At 41.4% G+C, this 5,480-nt stretch overlaps 1 protein-coding gene across 1 annotated transcript in view; it reads right to left on the bottom strand.

The window, feature by feature from the left end:
• Hivep1 (human immunodeficiency virus type I enhancer binding protein 1) overlaps nt 1–5,480 on the bottom strand; it is a 130,217-nt gene that overhangs the window by 16,140 nt on the left and 108,597 nt on the right. Inside the window, exon 7 of the mRNA XM_029468595.1 lies at nt 2,133–2,234. Within this exon, the coding sequence (XP_029324455.1) occupies nt 2,133–2,234 (102 nt within the window). The remainder of the gene's footprint in view (nt 1–2,132; nt 2,235–5,480) is intronic.

The following is a 5,480-nucleotide window of genomic DNA, read 5'->3' as shown; positions in this document are numbered from 1 at the left end:
GGAGAGGAGAGGAGAGGAGAGGAGAGGAGAGGAGAGGAGGACAACACACAACAATTATCAGTGCAGTTGGGCCAACATGTAAATCCAGACAATGATATGCTAAAGAGGTGAGGGGATGGAAAGTCCTCTTTGGAAAATAATATTGTAAGAATAGATACTATGCTATGTATCTGCATTTAAAGTACCATTTTCCCTCCACATTAAAAACACCAACATGAAGAAAACTGCATCTCATGAGTATCGCTTACATATTAAATGAATGGAAGGGAAGCCTGTTGTCTGGGATGGGAAGTGGAGAGAGGCTGGAATGAACCAGAGGAGAGTGCAGTGCTTTCCAAAGCCCCACTGACTGCATGCAAAGGATGAGGTGGCCGCGAGGAGATACAATCCACTTTAGCCATGAGCACAGAGCATGTAAAATATTTTTAATTGCCCTCTCAGGCATGAGCATATATTATTGAATAATAATTTTTAAATAACAAAAAGGATAATAATAGAAAAATCAAGACCAACTGTTTACAACTGCCACCTGTATTTATACGTGCACTGTAAGCTTCTAATAAAGCAAGAGGCCGCCAAGCAGTGGTGGTGCACACCTTTAATCCCAGCACTCGGGAGGCAGAGGCAGGCGGATTTCTGAATTTGAGGCCAGCCTGGTCTTCAAAGTGAGTTCCAGGACAGCCAGGGCTACACAGAGAAACCCTGTCTCGAAAAAACAAAAAACAAAACAAAACAAAAAAAGCAAGAGGCCAGGCTGTATCTTGTCAGCACTGTGATGGAGCCTTGGAGGACTGTAATCTGAACATGTAGCCCACTCTCCCAAGGCTCTCCTCCAAGTGCACATGGCTGTGTGCACAGTGGCAGCATGGCTTGTTCAGCCTTTACTTGGCACCTTAGCCAGTCAGTGGTACTACATACCGTCTCAAATCCGTACACATTCGTCCTGGCTTTTTACGCTGGAGTAGCTCTTACTACCTGAGACTCGGTCACTGTTCGTACACATTTAGAAATTAATTCAGGATGATTCATTGAGTGGATTACTGGTTGAAAAGTTGGATAAAATGAGTTGATAAATTCTTGAGTTTAAAAACAGAAAATCTACAAAAATATACATCTATACTCTGATTGTTCATAATACAGTAAAAGACTGTCTTTTCCTTTAAACTGGTCGTAAATAATTATCTACATTTGTTAATAGTATTAAGGGAAAAAAGAAAACAAATATTTCTCAACACAATAAGTGTTTTTAACAAGTAAAATATTTTATCTGCAAATGCTCATGGCACCCCTTTCTTGTTCTCTTCACTAGGGAGGTGTTGAGCTTAGCAACTGAACCCAGCCCCACAGCATACCAGGCAGGCACTCCACCACCGAGCCACAGTCCTAGCCCGTGCCAACACCAGGAGTGCTGCACTAAGTGTCTCAGAGAAGGTTACAGCTAGGCAATGGGCTCTGTTCATGCAGCAGCTCAGCAGGGAGAGAAACATGGACCAATCACACACCAAGGAAGACAGGTCAAGGACTTCCTGAGGGAACCCTTAAGATCTGGGAGGTCAGAGAAGTAAAACACTTCTGGCGAGAGCCATGCAAGGGAAGGTCAGAGAGGGTCAGATGGAGTTTCAGGACAGCAGTGGGCTCTGTTACATCTTACAGCAGCAATATCAACAGAGCAGGATGGGGTAGGGATGAGGACGGAGGAGGAGGGTGCTAACAGGGGACAGGGTCCTCTCCACAGGACATACAAGTATGAGCCTGGGTGGCAATGAAAAAGAGAAGAATAAGGAAGAAGGCAGTACTTTGAGGATTCTCAGGTGATTTGCAGTTTATAGTGGCAAATGGAAACCAATCCAAAATGTTGGCCAAAGCCCAGTGTGGCCAGACACATACACACTTTGAGAAGATTAATTAAGCATTTGAGTTCTGGATGCCGAACTCTTCCCTAGTAGGGTAAGATAAGCAGTTAGATAAAAACACTGATCCGGAATCTATAGGATAAATATACTTAAAAAACAAAACACTGTAAGAGGAACTGACAGAATGAAGTGGGCTGGGTAGAGGAGCGTGTATGTAAAATAAACAGTATGAAGCAAACAGTACTAGGAGCACAGATAGGAGCACAGAGCGGGGCTTACCTGATTCTTCTGTGTCCTGCTCGTCTATCAAGCCCACTGAGACGCCTAAATCCACACACTTCTTACTGTGCGCCTTGGACTTCATGTGTTTTGTCAGGTTTCCTTGAGGGGAAAGAGTGTCTATTAAACTTATGGAGTGGTGCTCGGCTATTTCATTCGTCAGCTCTGGAAAATTCTATTCTTCAAAGAAACAGCTACACTGACTATGGCTAGACAATCTCAACAGCTAAAACTGTTGATAAAAACCACTGGTATTTATAGAAAGTTGCAATGACCTTTGTACTAACTGGCGATGGCATTCTGTTTTCAAATCTGCCTTGTCCGTTTTGATGGTAGCTACTTTTTCCCATTGGAGGTGTATCCTCCAGTTCTTATTTCCTAAGCGCATGCCCACTGTGTCTCTTTCAGAGTGCGTCTGACCTGCATTACCGGCATGTAAGCAAGCCATTAGTTGTGTTGCTGGCTTGCTCTCACAGTAGATAACTTTCCTGTATGTATTCTCATTTTAATTTTTAGTCCATCTTCAGTAATAATCCTTAGTGTTCTAAGGATTCCAAGTTATAGAAGCATCTCTTATAAGTTTTCTGCCTGAAACCATAACTATTTCATTAATTTCAAATGCTTATTTCCTATATGACCCAACGTCACTAGAAAGGACGGTCAGGCAGGCGTGCTTCAGGAGCACCTGGCAGGCAGTGCCATCCAGACCCATTGGCATGAGTATTGCCTTGGCTCCCCTGTGATGTTTGAATGATCCCCTACCTTGCTAGTTTTTAGTTTCTCCTTCATTTCTGGCACCTGGGCATTTATGGTTCTAAAGTTTAAACGCTTGATGACTATTCTGGGTTGCTTTTTAGCATAGTAAACAGCACTGTGTATGACCCAGAGTAGCTGACAAGCTCAGCACTTTCCCTTCACATGCTAAGCAAATGTGTCTGGAGAACTGTAGGCTATCTGCTATGTCAGCTGGCATGGCCCCCTGTGTGAATATCACAGGTTCACAGGGCACACTGCCTGGAGTGACCAAGGATGACACGGAGCTGCTCAGACTCTCCTGAGAACCCCAGTCATCCTGAGTGGATGATGCTATACTCCAAAACCCTGTCAACAAGAGTAAACCCTGTCAGCAAGAGTAAACACAGCACAACATTTAAATATTCAATTTGGGGGATGGGAACAAACCAGAAATGCTGAAAATGTTGGACTCTTTGTTCCAAATGTTGGGCTTGTACTAGAAAGCCATGCAAATCTGTTGGATTCACACAGCTTCAATTCCTTGATAAATGCATAGTTTGAGAAGTTGGTCACAACTGTATATGCCAATTCTGGCAATACCCAGTATATTCTTGTCAAACAACCACACAGCACCCCAAAGCCAAGTGCGTAAGAAGTCTAAGATGCTAAGTCTAAGATGCTTCTGAAGCATAGATTTGCTAAGAGGCATCACTGCTGACTGCAGCCAGGTGGATCCGACAGATAAGACAGGCCTCAGCCGGTCTGCCTGCGGCTGACATTTACAGCAAACTGAAAACTAAGGCAGAGTGTTAAGAGTCATTAAGATACACAGAAATTTGTTATATAAATCTCTACTTCCTGTAAGAGCTTCAAAGTTTTCACACTAAAATGTAAGTAAGTAAGTAAGTAAATAAATAAATAAATAAATAAATAAATGGTTAAAATCCTTCTTGCAGTGGCCTTGGTCTCCATTTGTAAGTCAATACGCTTACAAATGGGTCTGGATGGCACTGCCTGCCAGGTGCTCCTGAAGCGTAAGTCATAGAAGTACCAGCATGCTTAGATAAATTAAAGGCTCACTAGGAGTTCGCTTTCACAAGCTTTGGTTCCTTAGATGGAGCAAGGTCTGTACTAAGAAACTAATCTACAACTGTGCCTTGAGTGAATTTGGGAATTTAAGTTTTTAATATATATATTACATCATAACCTATTACTATCAATCAACTCCTTAAGTAATTAAAAGAAAACTATGCATCTCCATGTGTAGGACGTACTCATTTCATGTCACACCTCAATCTTCTCTGTAAGATGATTATAGACATGACAGTGCTTTCTTCCTACATTAGCTTTTTAAACATGTCCTGTTCTCACGTCCCAAGGTAACAGATCCTTCCCAATCACAGTGCCACAGCAATGACACAGTAGTCATTGGTTACAAGACTCCATTTTGAGGCAATCCTGAGGACCACTTTCTCCTTAGCCCACCTTGAAGGGAAGGAGGGCCTACAGACCTAGCAGAGAGCCCAGAACTGCAGACTCCTCTGCCCCTAGGGCCTGCCTGGAACTCTGTAGAAGCTCAGAGCTTTCTGAAGCACACTTTGTTTCTGTGATCCTTTCCCAGATACCACTGAGCTCACGGAGAAGCATTCAGTTGTGACAGCTGTAACTTTCTTTAAATGCCAATAAATCTGAGCCAGAACTGCAGCAAAACTGGCTAAAGAAATGATTAGTCTTTACCAGAAAACCACAAAGATAACAGCACAACCAAAAAGACAAATGTGAACTCAAAGGAGCACAGTTTCAGTAAAATGACCATTTTTTAAATAGACACTGCCATTGAAGTCGGGTATCCCCAGGAATAGATTGCTTCGCTAGAGGAAGTCCTACTTCATAGAGAGTAGGCTACAAACCCACCATCTTTAATGACCTGTCACATAATGACCTGTGGACAGGAAGCCAATGCTTTACACTACTGTATCCATTATGCATAACAGGAAACCCATAAAAGGTAAAATTGTTTCATCATGAGGGCTTGGGCTTTAAATAAACATAAAACAGAAGCATGCTAAATATAATTTTAATGACTAATTCTGAAAGCCCATTAACAACATTTAGTAATAGAAATGTTTAAGAATTTAAATTTAAAATTTAGTATAATTTAATATAATTAGGTTAAACTTTATCATAAAAGATGGCTATTTGTGGCTAAAATAAGATAGTAAAATGAGTGACTATAAAATTTATTGATTATTATTTAAAATCTGTCTCGAATCTTTTTGAACTCTAATGAATTTACTTGTGATCACAAACATTTCTTTCTCTTCTTCAATTCCAAAGTACATATTTTGAAAACATGTTAGCTATTGTTATGGAACTATGATTTGGGAAGTAAAATATAAAAAGAAACAGTTAATCCCTTTAAAATGTTGCTTTTCCTTCTGTATTTTCTAAAACCCTGTCATTAAAAGCATTTTACTTAAAGGGTCTAGAAACATAAAGAACACATACATAGTCCAGTGCTGAAAGATGTAACTTAGCCTGTGGCAGCGGCTTGTCCTGTGACTACACACACTGGCTCCCCCATGTAAAGGCATGCAGGCGGGCCGCAGCAAT

The sequence above is a fragment of the Mus caroli genome, chromosome 13, assembly GCF_900094665.2.
Source record: "Mus caroli chromosome 13, CAROLI_EIJ_v1.1, whole genome shotgun sequence".
Lineage (NCBI taxonomy): Eukaryota > Metazoa > Chordata > Mammalia > Rodentia > Muridae > Mus > Mus caroli.
This window is presented reverse-complemented; position numbering and strand designations above follow the sequence as displayed.